At 53.3% G+C, this 12,462-nt stretch overlaps 1 protein-coding gene across 2 annotated transcripts; it reads left to right on the forward strand.

Annotated features, from left to right (window-relative positions):
- The first annotated feature begins 300 nt into the window (after positions 1-300).
- RAB3D (RAB3D, member RAS oncogene family) lies at positions 301-10,323 on the forward strand. Of its 2 annotated transcripts, none has more exons than XM_004748400.3 (5): positions 301-451; positions 1,820-2,092; positions 2,764-2,882; positions 2,972-3,096; positions 7,380-10,323. In XM_004748400.3, the coding sequence occupies exons 2-5, from the start codon at positions 1,865-1,867 to the stop codon at positions 7,565-7,567; spliced, it is 660 nt and encodes a 219-aa protein (XP_004748457.1). In that variant the 5' UTR covers positions 301-451; positions 1,820-1,864; the 3' UTR covers positions 7,568-10,323. The 2 variants fall into 2 exon arrangements, with proteins under 2 accessions (XP_004748457.1, XP_004748458.1); XM_004748401.3 differs by having other exon boundaries at positions 303-503.
- The last annotated feature ends 2,139 nt before the right edge of the window (positions 10,324-12,462 follow it).

Consider the following 12,462-nt stretch of genomic DNA (forward strand, 5'->3'; position numbering starts at 1 on the left):
GCAATAGGCCCCACTAGGTTAAGTAGCACGTCCAAAGTTAAACCGCACAAGAAAGTGGGGGAGCTGGGATTCGAACCAGAATCCACGCTCTTCATTTTCCTGCAAAGAGTAGGAGCTCTACACATAGTTAGGAAAAGTGAAAAGTTTATTGTTGGGGGGCGGGCCCTAGGCTGCTCCCAGCTCCGTGCGGCGTCCAACCCCTCCCCCCTCGCCCCCCCGACCCGCGTTCGCGAGCCCCGCCCCGGACCGGCCCCGCCCCGCCCCGCCCTCTCCGAGGAGCCGCCCCTCCTCCCCGGCCTGGGCGGAGCCCGCGCGGAATCCGGGTGGCTGCGGGCAGCGGCGGTGGCGGCGGCGGTGGCTGCGGCGGCTGCGGGGTCGGAGTTGCGGCTGGGGCCAGACCGCAGCGAATTCGAAGAAGGAACGCCCGCGGACAGCGCCCCGCCGACGCGAGGTAACCCCTTCCGAGGGACCGCATCCCGCCCCGCACCTCCGAGTCCCAGCAGGTCTGGGGGGCCGGGGGCTAGAGGGGGGGCCCGGGGCCCAGGGAACAAAGGCGGGCGGTGGGGGAACGCCTCCTTCCCTCGCCCCCACCCAGCTGGGCTGCTCGGGGAGCGTTAATGGGGCGCGGGCGGGGCAGAGAGCCCAGCTGGGAACAGGAGATGGGACCATATGGTGATGGGAGGAAGCTCCTGAGCCCCCTTGCACTGGCGGGGGCGCCCCACATCCAGCAGGGGGACAGGGCCGAGCCCTCCGGGGACCCTTATCTAGTGCCAGGCGTGAGGGACGGTGGCCAGATGGTCAGGAAGAGGTGGGACCGGCTGACAGGTGGGCTGGGTCTGGGCCTGGGGAAAGGGCCCCAGTCTGGCAGCCCTGCCCAGCATGAGGAAAGGTTTCCTGCCTCTTGTCTTCCCCTCCTCAAACTCGTTCTCCCGGAACACCGGGTGGGGCTGAGGGCTGGGCAGGAAAGCGGGCTGGTTCGGTCCTCTTTTAAAATGGAAAAAAGCCCCACAGGCTGTTGAGAAATAGCTTTGCTAAGGGTTCCTCTGCCACTGTGCCCTCAGTTCACCCAGGCCTCCTGGAGCCTCCCTGTGCAGCACAAGGCGTGGCCATAGACAGCTGGGGAAACTGAGGCCTAGGGAGGCAGTGAGTGAGGGCTAAGGACCCAGATGAAGCAGCCCAGCTTCTTCAGATTAACAGGAAAGGAAGGATCAGGGGTAGAGGGGAGTGCGGCTTGCTTAGAGTTGAGGACTGTCACTGCAGACTCTGTGGGTTGGGGCTGGGGTGAGTCAGCCCTGCCCTGAGGGAGATGGGGCCCACCCCTTTGACAAATAGAAGGTGTCAGGACCCATTTGGGGCTAGAGCTGGGCTTTAAACCCGGGCTTTATCCGCTAAAACCCCCTTCCCTGTGGAGGCCAGGGATGGGGTTAAACTCAGAGTTGCAGTGGGGGGGGGGTGGTCAGGGCAGGTGTCCCTGCCAAAGTCAACACCCAGGCCATGAGGGGGGGCTCTAGCCAGCTGGCAGGCCCCCCTCCCCCCAGCCCACACCTGGGCCAAGCCAGCTGCTCACTCTGGGGCAAAGTCCACACCTGTACCTTCTGCAGGGTCTGGCTCCTCAGTGGCCAGAGGAGGCACCCCATGTGCCCCCCACAGCCTGGGCCCTGGCATTGGATAAGTGTCCCGGTTTTCCAGAGGAGGACTCTGAAGGCCAGAGAGAGCAAGGGATGTTCTGAGGTCACTTGGCCTCCAAGGGGCAGAGTCAGGATTTGAATCCGGGTCTGGCGTATATGCTGGAGCCATTCCTCGTTTTATTTTTCTTCAGGACTCCAGGCCTCCCCGCCCGCCCCTCTAGAGGCTCTCTGCCAAGATGGCATCAGCTGGAGACCCCCCGACAGGCCCGCGGGATGCAGCCGACCAGAACTTCGACTACATGTTCAAGCTGCTGCTTATTGGCAACAGCAGCGTGGGCAAGACGTCCTTCCTGTTCCGCTACGCGGATGACTCCTTCACACCTGCCTTTGTCAGCACCGTGGGCATCGACTTCAAGGTCAAGACGGTCTATCGCCATGACAAGAGGATCAAGCTGCAGATCTGGGTGGGCCAGGCAGCCGTTGTGGATCTGGGGCAAAGGGACAGGGGTCTTTGTGCTGGCCCAGGAGGGGCTGGGGTTCTTCCAGAGACATCCCTGACAGGGTGGAGGGCTGTGGGGAGGGGCCCTGGGGGAGAGAGAGTGGCCCAAAGTCAGGGAGGGGGCTTGGGGTAGGTGTGAAGAGTGGGGGAGGGGCGGATTATCTCGAAGGTGACTTCATCAGGATGAGGAGACTATGCTCTGCCCTATAGGTCTGAGGGGCAAACAGCTGCTAACCCAAGGCGGGTTAGAAGTCCTGGTGACCAGTGGGGAAGAGGTGTGGGTCCCATTGCAGGATCCCCCACAGACCTGTGCGCTCCTCAGAGACATGCTCTCGCTCCCAACATGGCCGCCGCCGATGATGATGAGCATGGTGTTGTGCACCAGAGTGTCAGCATGGAAACCGCACTCTCTGGCCCGGGTGGCGCTTGTTTGGGGTCATGGAGTCTGTTCTTCGAGATGAGGTCCAAGTCTGTGAGAGGCCACTGACCCCTCAGACTGGGAACTCCACAGAGGCAGGGCCATGCCTTCCGTCAGGTTGGGGCTGTGAGCACTGGGTGGTGGCCTGCTTAGGGCCCTGCAGGGGTGGCGTGGGGAACAGGGTAGCTTCTGGTGGCCTGACCCTGCTGTGTGTCTAGGACACGGCGGGCCAGGAGCGCTACCGCACCATCACCACAGCCTACTACCGCGGAGCCATGGGCTTCCTGCTCATGTATGACGTGGCCAACCAGGAGTCCTTCGCCGCCGTGCAGGACTGGTGAGTGCTCGCAGACCACTGACACCCTGACCTTCACCCTATCCCTCTGACTCTCCCATTTCTAGCCTCATGGCCCTCAAACTCCACAGGGCCACGCAGATCAAGACCTACTCCTGGGACAACGCTCAGGTGATCCTGGTGGGGAACAAGTGTGACCTGGAAGATGAGCGGGTCGTGCCTACTGAGGATGGCCGGAGGCTCGCCGATGACCTCGGTTAGTGCCCAGCCTGGGCCCCAGAACCAAACCCCAATCCCCACCCTTAGGGCCCGGGTCCAACCACAGGGTTGCCCTTTGAGGCTCTGCTCAGAAAAATACCCACAGGTATGCCACCTTCTGCATTTAATTTCAGGGAATTCAGTGACAGATCCTCCCCACTGTCCTGGGAACCCAGCCTGGGCAAAAACATTGCTGGAAATGTATCCTCCAAACATCCCACTCGTGTGGGAAGTGGCGAGTGTCTCAGATCACAGCACTGTTGGCGGGAGGGACAAGAACTGTTAGCAACCTCCCGAAAATCTCACGGCGGGGACGTCTCGAAACATAGAGCACAGTGACGTGGCAGAGCACTACGCAGATGTGAGAAGGGACAGACGCGTTCTTTACGCTCTGCTGTGGCAACATCTCTGGGATACGGGGCTCGGGGAAGAGCGAACGGCAGAGAAGTGGGCTTGGCTGCTTCCTTTAGTTCGCAGCTCAGCAAATGTTTTCTCGAAGGGCCAGACAGGAAGTAATCTGCAGGCACAGAGTCACTGCCAGCGCCCTCAGCTCCACCTGGAAGCAGCCAGCGAGCTTACAGGAAGGAGTGTGACCGTCAGTAAGACCTGGCTGACAAAAGCAGGTGATGGGCCAGATCCGGCCTGTGACTCAGAGTTTGCTGACCCCTGCAGGAGTGTATAAAAATATATATGAATAAGAATATACACTTAGGTTTGCCCAAAGAAACTCCAGAAGGATATGGAAACATCTAGTAACAGGGGCGGCCCGTGTGCATCCAAGAACTGGGGACCAGGGCCCTGGGATGGGAGGAGTTTTCAGGCTACGTTTTTGAATTACATAAATGGAAATTTAGGCTAAAAGGAAATTTTTTTTTTAAGGTTTTATTTATTTAAGAGAGAGAGAGAGTGCATGAGTTGGGGGGAGGGGCAGAGGGAGAAGCAGACTCCCCACTGAGCGGGGAGCCTGAAGCAGGGCTCCATCCAGGACCTCAGGATCATGACCTGAGCTGAAGGCAGATGCTGGACTGAGCCACCCAGGCGCCCCTAAGCTAAAAGGAAATCTTTCCTGGAGTATTCTAGAATTCAAAGCCCTCCATAGAACTTTCGTTGCAGGAGGCAACGTAACCACCACCTCAGGGGAGGGCTCGTAAGAATCCAGACTCAGGAGCTCGATTCCCATTCTGCAACCCAGTAGCTGTGTGACCTTGGGTCATCGCCTCCCCTCTCTGTGCTTCCATTTCTCCATCTGGAAAACAGAGTGAAAACCATGTCTCCAGGGCGCTGTTAGAAAGATGAAATAAGCCAACACGGGCCCTGATTCCACATTAACTTGTATTCGTTCTCCATCACCTTGTGATCTTGCTTTTGGTAATTTCATCTGTCTGGGCCTGTGCTTCCACTTGTGTGAAATGGAGGTTACGAGAGCCCCAGCTCATCAAGCTGTCGTGGGGACTAAACGAATATGACATAAGGCCAGTGTCCCAGTCCGGCACACAGGCGGTTGTATCTGAGTGTTAGCTAGCATGATTGTGAGCTCTTTTTTTTTTTTTTTTAAGATTTTATTTACTTATTTGACAGACAGAGATCACAAGTAGGCAGAGAGGCAGGCAGAGAGAGAGAGGAGGAAGCAGGCTTCCTGCTGAGCAGAGAGCCTGATGCGGGGCTCGATCCCAGGACCCTGGGATCATGACCTGAGCTGAAGGCAGAGGCTTTAACCCACTGAGCCACCCAGGCACCATGACTGTGAACTCTTGTTGATGCTTGCACACAAAGCTGTAGGCACCCCATAACGGCCCACAGATCCTCAAATATTTACTATCTGGCCCTTTACGGAGAAAGTTCAGGGACCCTGGACTACACACAGTCTTCTTTTTTTCTTACCAACTATTTGTTGGACAGACTGGGTCTTTGTTCGAGGGAATCTCCCATTTGAGATCTGGCTGTCTGCTCCCTTGTGGTGTGATTGAACTTGCTCCCCTGTTCCCTGGGCTTTCTGGGCGCTCCAACTGGGGTCTCGTTTCCAGCTGTGATGGGGAGTCAGCCTGTACATTTGGGGCTAGATCCCCAGTCAGTCATAGAACTGGTGAAATCAGCTACAATTCCCATCCGTGGGCTGGATACTTACAGATGTTGCCCCCACCTTGCAGAGAACATCTAATGACTAGGGTGAAGGGGCTTCCAACTCCATCATAAAGTTTAAAATACTGGCGTACGGAGCAGGAGACAGAATTTGATGCGCACGTGTACGTGCAATACCCCCTACAAACCCAACCCCAGTAATTGTGTACTTGTATTTTTTTTTAAAGTGGAAAGCAAAATATCAAAACACCAGTAGTAATTGTTTCTGGATCATGAGATTATAAATAGCTTTTCTACTCATCTGGCTATTTTTTGGTAGTTTCTAACTTTAATTAATTTCTTCACTATTTATAATCAGAAAGAAAAAATAGCATTACAAAAAGAACTCAGATTGTTTGAGGCAGAGCCATGCACAGATAAGGAAATGCCAAGCATGGGATGCCTGGGTGGCTCAGTCGGTTGGGCACCTGCCTTTGGCTTGGGTTGATCCTGGGGTCCTGGGATCGAGTCCCACATTGGTCTCTCTGCTGGGCGGGGACCCTGCTTCTCCCTCTGCCTGCCATTCACCATGCTTGTATACTCTCTCTTTCTCTCTCTCTCTCTCTGATAAATAATTAAATAAAATCTTAAAAAAAAAAAAAAAAGGAAATGCCAGGCTTGCCTAGGAAGACAGTGGTGTGACAGTGATGATCAGTAGGCTTGGGGTAGAAGATTTGAGTTCATGCTCTGCCTCTGTCATTCAATCCATCATTCAGCGAATAGTTTCCAAGCACCTGCTCTGTGCCAGGCACAAGACAAGGCTCCTGCCCTCCCCAACCTGGCGTTCTAGTAACAGAGACGGCTAGTAAATGGATAATTACACACACATAATTCTTTAATTGTAATTGCATTTTTATAGTACAGCATGACAAGTGCTGGGAGAGGGCTGTGTTTACCCTGCACTGTGTAATGGGGTGGGTGTTTGAATTTCTGGCCCAGCTGGGTGGGTGTTGTGGGTGTGGATGTTATCTCGGACCATTCCGGGCGGTAACCCCCTGTAGGCAGAGCCTGAGCCAGCCTTTTAGGGGTACAAGAAGGATTGCCATGTACCCCTTTATTGTTAGGTCGGCAGCCCACTTTCTGTAGCTGAGGGACCATGGGCGAGTCCCCAGAGCCTTTGTACTACCTTCTAGCTTTTGGAGGACAAACTTTTGTAAATTAAAAAAAAAAAAATGTTTATTTTTTATTTTTATTTTTGATAGAGAGGGGGGAGGCAGAGGAAGAAGGAGCTGGGTTCCATCCCAGGCCCTGAGATCATGACCTGAGCCAAAATTGAGCATTCAACGTTTAACCCACTGAGCCACCCAGGCACCCAGGACAAGCTTTTTGTTTTTAAATGAAAGGCAAGTTAGGGGCGCCTGGGTGTTTGCTGCTGCGGCTGCTTATTTATTACCATTATTGCTACTGCTTTTTAAAAATTATTTATTTATTTATTTGACAGACAGAGATCACAAGTAGGCAGAGAGGCAGGCAGAGAGAGAGAAGAGGAAGCAGGCTCCCTGCTGAGCAGAGAGCCCGATGCAGGGCTCAATCCCAGAACTCCAGAATCATAACCTGAGCTGAAAGCAGAGGCTTTAACTCACTGAGCCACCCGGGTGCCCCGAGATTTTATTGATTTATTTGAGAGCGTGAGAGCACACTTTAGCATGGGCACAAGCAGGGGAGGGGCAGAGGAAAAGGAAGAAGCAGGATTCATCCCAAGGACTTGAACCCAAGGCCCCAGGATCATCACCTGAGCCAAAGGCAGATGCTTAGCTGACTGAGCCACCCAGGTGCTCCTCATTATTGCCACTTTTAATATGTTCTGTGGGTCAAGACTGTGGGCATCGCAGACGCCCTGTGGACGCTGGGAAACCTACCATTTGTTACATACCTGCTGGGTCCTGGAACATTACTAGCTAGACTTGCAGCCATTGCTTTGCGACAAAGAGACTGTTGGCATAGCCCCAACAGGGGCTGCTGCCACAGACTTTTATCAGCATCAGCATTGTTCCCTTTTTACAGATGAGCCAACTGAGGCTTCGAGAGACCAAGGCACTCGGTCAAGGTCTCACAACCGCATGAAGGGCAGACCTGGGCTTGGAGACCAGGTTTGGGTGATGTCACAGCCCCGGCTCTGCCCTCCGGGGGTCTCACTGCTGTTCCCACCTCGTGTCCTTCCAGGTTTTGAGTTCTTCGAGGCCAGCGCCAAGGAGAACATCAATGTGAAGCAGGTCTTTGAGCGCCTGGTGGATGTCATCTGTGAGAAGATGAATGAGTCCCTAGACCCCAGCTCCAGCCCGGGGAGCAATGGGAAAGGCCCGGCCTTGGGGGACACCACGCCCCCTGAGCCCAGCAGCTGCAGCTGCTAGAGATGGTCCCCAATCCCTGCCTACCCCTTCCGGCCTTGGCAGGGACTGTGACTGAGGCATGAGCCACAAGGGCTGTTTCCAAGCTCAGGGTGCCCCCTTCCCTCCCGCCGGCTGCCCTGGCTCTTGCATGACTTCCGACTTGCCTGAAGAGCCTTAACACAAGCTCCAGGCCCTGGGGATTCTGCATGGCAGAGTCTGGGGGCACTGACATGCACGAGCTTGCTGCCTTTCAGGAATCCTAACAGAGGGAGGGTGGGCAGTGTGTCCCCCCAGTCTGGTGGGAGGGCCTCCACAGTGCCTTCTGGGGTTAGAACTCTCATCCTGGTTCATTCTGTGTGGGGCATTGCCTGGTGTTCACCAGCTGGTCGAAGATGCTTCATTGTCTTCCTCCTGTAGGGTGGGTCCTTAGAGTTCATCCTTGGGAAGTGGAAGGCGATGCCTTTCTCGGAGGCCCCTGGTGTGGTCCCAGGCCTGCCTGTGAAACTCCTCAGCCCTCAAGCTTCCAAGGCAGGGAGGTGATTTTAGCCCCCGCAGACCCTTCCCTGCTGGCCTGCAGACCCTCTGCCTGTGCAAGCTGAATTAGAGCAGCTTTCCCATTGTAAAGGGACAGGAAGTCAGAGCCCCCTCACCCCAGCTTCAGGGACCCCAGAAGTGCCTTCTGAGCTTCCCCAGGATTTCGCATCACCCACACTCCCGCCACTGTTTTGACTTATCTACTGTAGCATCTCCGATTCCTGGAATGAATTCTGGAATTCTGGGTCCCATCAGGCTGGGCAGAGGATGGCCCAACCCATGGAGTTCCCACTCGGGACTTTTTGCCGGAAGTTAACCTCAGAGCCAGGAGCCTGGGCCCTCCCACCCATACCTGCCTCTCCCGGGCCCCATTTGGCTGGTGATGTTTTAAGCAAGGTCTTTCCACATCTCACATCCTGCTAGAGAAGGAAATTGAGCAATGTTCCCATCGCCGGCCCTTGCCGGCAACCTGCCAATGGAAGGACTTGGGCTCCTCCCCATCAAGGACCCTTGAAGACCCAGAGCCCTGTTTCCTGAGCCACATCATCAGTGGGGACCAGAGAGGTGATGTTTCCTACTAATGGAGGAATGGAGGATGTTTCTCCTAAGGGAAGCTGTAGGGTTGGGCTGAAGGGGCAAGAAGGCAAGATTGGGTAATTACTGTTGCTACACACTCTTCACAGATGTGCTTGGGAGTGGCGGGCTGATGGCAATGGGCTGGGAATCAGTGTCCCTGGTTGACACATGATCGGGGGTCCCCAGCTGGCAGGGGCTCCTGCTGGGAGCTTATGTGCAGTCTGGGGATCTCTATCTTGATCTCCACCCCACCCCCACCCCAGCTCAGTGGCCTTCCTGCCCACCCAAGTCCAAACTCCAGTGGCTTGGCTCCTGTTTATGGCCCAGAACACCAGCTAACATCCCAGAATTTGACAGACCCAGGGAGGATGGTCTAAACAGATGGTTTGAGTTCCACCCCCAGGCCCTGCCACCAAAACCACTTGCTATACAGCTTTAAAAATCTCAGCCTCCTCCTCCTGCAAGCGAGGAAGATCTGGTTCAAGTGGAACTTGGCTCTTTCTAGAAGCTCTGCTTTGAATTTATTTCTAGAGGGCCCAATTCGTCCCTTACCAAGGGCTGCCCTTAGATCTTCAAAGTGAGGGCATCTCTGTAAGTCAACAATCCAGATGACAGGTGAAATGGTCAAGTTCCTGGAAACACATACAGTGAGTCTGGGGAATGTTTGGGGGCAGGAGTCAAAAATGTTGGTTACTTTAACATAAAAGAGAAATTAAAGCAGCTATTAAAAAAAAAAAAAGAAGCCGGTTAAGATGCACCATGGGCTGTCAAGATTCTGTGGGCTAGTCCATTTTCCTTAAGCTGCTTGCCAGAAAAAAAAAAAAATGGTGGATCAAAGTGCCATTATCTAAGGGACAAGCCAACTTGTCATAGCCCGCATGATAAGGGGGGAAAAAAAAAAAAAAAGCTCTGGTTGTGCCTTCCCCTTGACGTGAAGTAAGCCTCGTGTTCATATGTGATTTTTGGACAGTTGAGCTTTAAGTAGTAACAGACAGCTAGCTGCCCCTCGGTCTTCTCAAAATTGGGAATAATGTAGGAAAGGGTTTTTTTTGTTTGTTTCTTCTAAAAATATAAGTTTTTATTTTATAATTTTGGGTGGGAGGCTTCACTCACGACAGTCTCTGGGAAACGAAAACCACTGTCCTGGGAGATCCCACGGGCACAGGGGTGGCAGCAGTGGCTGGTCGGAGGGATGGAGATTTGTTGAGTTTACAAACAAAAATGAAGCCAGAGGCTGTGGGAAAACCACATTTTAACTCCAAGGGGACTGGGGTCTGGAGAGGGAGCCTGAGACTGGGTCCTACATTCTCGGCATTGGCTTTAAGCAGTTCATTTTTCCACGGCCATGACCACAGTTGGGGGTTTGGGGTTCTGCTTTTTTCATTTTCTTTCTTTCTTTGGCCTTCTCAGAGATCATGCTCTTGGGTCTTTCTCTCCTATCTGTTCCAAAAGGCAAGTAAGGGGCGAGATTTGGACTCCGTGTTGAAGCAGTAATTCCACGAACTGGCTTCTCCCCTATGATCCCCAAACACTACGGAGTGAGCTCCCAACTTGGGTCATTTCTGTACCAGACATGGTTCTCCTGTGGAAGAAATTCTTTGGTGTCCACTCAGAAAGACAAGCACGTTTATCCACAAGAGGAAATAAAGCCGTCTGTCCCTGTGCAATTTTTCTTTTACTGCTCTTAGTGAGAAGTGGTTTTCAGGAAGAGGATAGTTGACTTACAGCCAAGGAGATGCTGGGTTGAGGGCCAGACGAAATGCAGCAGAGTCTGGATCAGACTAGGGAGAAGGCTCAGGTCTGGGGCTTCGGGAGCCAGGGTTCATGCCCACCAGCTTGGCCCTGGAAAGTTTGCTGTGTGGTAGGGGGGTGATGTTGCCCCAACTAGTCCTAGGAAGATGATCTGTACCCGCCCCCGCGGCAGCTGGTGGGATCCTGTCCATACCGGAACTGTCCATTGCTCCTCCACTCGGCAAAAGCCTGGGTCTTCCCTGCAGCTCACAAGGTCCTGCATGATCTGACCTGTCAGATCATGTTCTCAGTTCTTCCCACTTGCCCCCCACATTTGCTCTGCTGCAGTCACATTGGCCTTGTTGCTATTTGAACACACCAGGCCCCTGCCTCAGGGCATTTGCACCGACTGTTCTGTCTGCCTGAAGTCAAATGGCTCCTCTCACTCACCTCCTCTTTCAGACCTTTGTGCAAATCTCACTTTCCCATTGGCCCCCCTTTCCCTCTGTCCCCTCTCTGTTTGGTACTGCAGCCTCCCTGCCGCATTTCCGGTGTCCTTTTCCTGTGTCCTCCTCCCCATAGCTTCTAGAATGGAAACTACTATAGAATTTACTTGTTTAACTTAACAAGTGTGTCTTTCAATATAATATCAGTTCTTCAAATGTATTTTTCACTACCACACCCAGCTCAGTTCCTGTTTGATACAATTAAAAAAGAAAAAAACCAAAATTTGGTTTTTGTTCCTGGTGTGGCACACAGCTCCTAAATCCTTGGAATTTCTCAAGCGATAAGAATGTCTTTTGTATGCTAATGAGAGGCCTGGAGTCTCTAGGTGGCTTAGGATGGGGGCTGCTGTCCAGAAAGACCAAGCCATGGGACCCCTGGGTGGCACTCCTGGGAGTGCTCTCTCTAGCTCACTAGCTCTCCCTGACAAATTTTAAAATTTAAAAAAAAGAAAAAAGACAAAGCCAAGACTAGAGGGTGGGAGCCTTGAGCCCAGCCACCTGACTGGGAAGTGGAGGGAAGACAAGCTGGAGATTGAGTTAATCACCAATGGCCAGTGATTTTATCCATCATACCTAAATGATGAAATTTCCATAAAAAGCCTAAAAATGGGGGGCCTGGCTGGCTCAGTCCATTAAGTGCTTTCGGCTCAGGTCATGATCTCAGGGTCCTGGGACGGAGCCCCAGGTTGGCTCCCTCTTCAGCCCTGCTTCTCCCCCCAACCCCTCTCCTTCCCCTCCCCCACCCCCTGCTTGATTCAGAGAGTTTCTAGATTAGAAACCCATCAAGGTGCTAGAAAGGAGGCATGCTGGGAGAGGACATGGAAGCTCCGCCCCTTCTCCATATTGTACCCTATGCGTTTGGCTGTTTCTGATTTACATCCTTTCATAATTAAAAATTGTAACTAAAGTGTTTAGGGAGCACTGTGAGATTTTAATTATCAAGACTGACAGGGAAGGGGTATTGTTGGAGCCCCCTGATTTTGGAGCCAAGTCAGACAGAAGTATGGGTCACCCCGAGACCCAATACTTGAAACCCGCATCTGAAGAGGGGGCAGTCTAGTCGGACTGAGCCCTAAAGTTTGTGTATCTGCCTCAATACTGAGTAGTTAATGTCAGAACTGAACTCTAGGACACCCCATTGGTGCCCCATGGGTGTGAAATCCCTACACACATTTGGTGTCAGAAGTGTTCTGAGAGTGGCTCAGTGGGTTAAGCCTCTGCCTTCGGCTCAGGTCGTGATCCCAGAGTTCCGGAATCAAGCCCCACATCGGGCTCTCTGCCCGGCAGGGAACCTGCTTCCTCCTCTCTCTCTGCCTACCTCTCTGCCTATTTGTGATCTCTGTCTGTTAAATAAATAAATAAAATCTTCAAAAAAAAAAGGGGGGGGGTGGGATCTGAGTAAAAAGAGTTCATTCATGACTTAGACCAGGAGCTCCACTGATGTTTGTTGAGTGAATGTATGAACTGCAGAGCTCAAAGGGGAGCTAGACCCACGGACTCACAATACTGTCCCAAGCTTCTCAACTGTTCTCTGTGCCTTTGCTCTGTGGCCTGGCCCTTGCGAGGTGA

Source organism: Mustela putorius, unplaced genomic scaffold (assembly GCF_011764305.1).
Source record: "Mustela putorius furo isolate JIRA1106 unplaced genomic scaffold, ASM1176430v1.1 tig00000095_pilon_pilon_pilon, whole genome shotgun sequence".
In the NCBI taxonomy this organism is placed as follows: Eukaryota; Metazoa; Chordata; class Mammalia; order Carnivora; family Mustelidae; genus Mustela; species Mustela putorius.

Coding starts and splice junctions, on each gene's coding strand:
- RAB3D (XM_004748400.3), top strand. CDS start 1,865: ATGGCATCAGCTGGAGACCCCCCGACAGGCCCGCGGGATGCAGCCGAC. Junction 2,093..2,763: donor GGATCAAGCTGCAGATCTGG/GTGGGCCAGGCA, acceptor CTGTGTGTCTAG/GACACGGCGGGCCAGGAGCG. Junction 3,097..7,379: donor GAGGCTCGCCGATGACCTCG/GTTAGTGCCCAG, acceptor GTGTCCTTCCAG/GTTTTGAGTTCTTCGAGGCC.